The sequence below is a fragment of the Perkinsus marinus genome (assembly GCF_000006405.1).
Source record: "Perkinsus marinus ATCC 50983 genomic scaffold scf_1104296930270, whole genome shotgun sequence".
Lineage (NCBI taxonomy): Eukaryota > Perkinsozoa > Perkinsida > Perkinsidae > Perkinsus > Perkinsus marinus.
This window is the reverse complement of record NW_003216172.1, coordinates 1-1,118: the sequence shown is the minus strand read 5'-3', so window position 1 is coordinate 1,118 and position 1,118 is coordinate 1. Positions and strand designations below refer to the sequence as shown.

General features: G+C 53.2%; 1 protein-coding gene across 1 annotated transcript; it reads left to right on the top strand.

The window, feature by feature from the left end:
* Positions 1 to 191: 191 nt before the first annotated feature.
* On the top strand, positions 192 to 650 carry Pmar_PMAR028802 (hypothetical protein; the record flags this gene model as incomplete). Its single annotated transcript, XM_002787117.1, has 4 exons — positions 192 to 236; positions 287 to 389; positions 438 to 496; positions 545 to 650. Coding segments are annotated over 4 exons (313 nt in total), but the record flags the coding sequence as incomplete, so codon positions are not given.
* Positions 651 to 1,118: the final 468 nt, after the last annotated feature.

The following is a 1,118-nucleotide window of genomic DNA, read 5'->3' as shown; positions in this document are numbered from 1 at the left end:
ATGGCCAATGGCCAGCCTCCGGGAGCAATGGGAGTGGCCCCACCTCCTGGGATTGCTGGAGGGTCCATGCACTATCAGAGCTCAGCTGGGCCCCCATCACCCCCAGCAGCGGGTCAGCAGTATGGGGTGCCTCCTCCGAGTGGACCGGGGGTAGGAGGTGCATACGATGGTTTTGTAATTGCCTACTTTAGATGCCTCCATCTGGCCTCAGCGGAGGACCTTTTCAAAACCAGGGGGTGAGTATAATGGGATAGCCCATAACGAGGTGGTTGACTCCTGTTCTCAGTCCGGATCCTTTGCGAATCAAGGTGGCCCTCCGGTGCCTGCTGCCTTTGGGGGGCAGGCAGATTTTCCCAATCAACAGAGTTCAAGCCAGCCGCCTCAGCCGAGTATTACTATTGTTACTAGCATTAGGTGGACCAGCACTGCTTTTTCAGACCAGTTGCTAAGTGGTGGCTATGGTGGGGCCCAGACGGAGGGTAGGGATGAGCAGAGGGTACTTGGGCGGGTGTGATGGGCCGTGGGGCCAGGCGTGGGTTTTCAGATGGCTGACTGTGCTGAGTTTTCCTCGCCTCCACATTTCGTTCGCTGCAGTGTGTCCAAGTTTCCCAACTCTCTCAATGTGCGATCTAAGACTAAGATTCCTATAGGTAGTTTACTCAGTTTGGCAGTCGTCCGTAGCAGTGTTGTATAGGTATGTATTTCCAACCGATGGCTCCGGTCCCAGCGGGGTGTCCCGAGGTCCCGGTGGTCAACTTCAATGCTGTTGGGGTCAGCACGGTGGTGCGATGCAGGAAATGCCGATCGTAGGATGGGGCTCGAGGAGTATATGCTTGCTTACCTTAGCTGAGCTAAGGACTTTTCCAATTATAAACGATTTTGTACAGAAATCACTGAGAATTTGCCAAAACTTCTCAGAAAACCAACACATGTAGTTGACCATGTGCATATTTTCGCATTCTGTTGGAGGATGGGGGCTCGCTACCCCATTTTGCGGAGCGAGCGGAGCATATGCTCTCACTTTACTCATTGTGTGTGCGGTCCTCTGTTGAGATTATTTTCCTATTACTAAACCAGCTGAGTACTCGGGGGGAACGTAGTCCATGCACTCAGCAGCA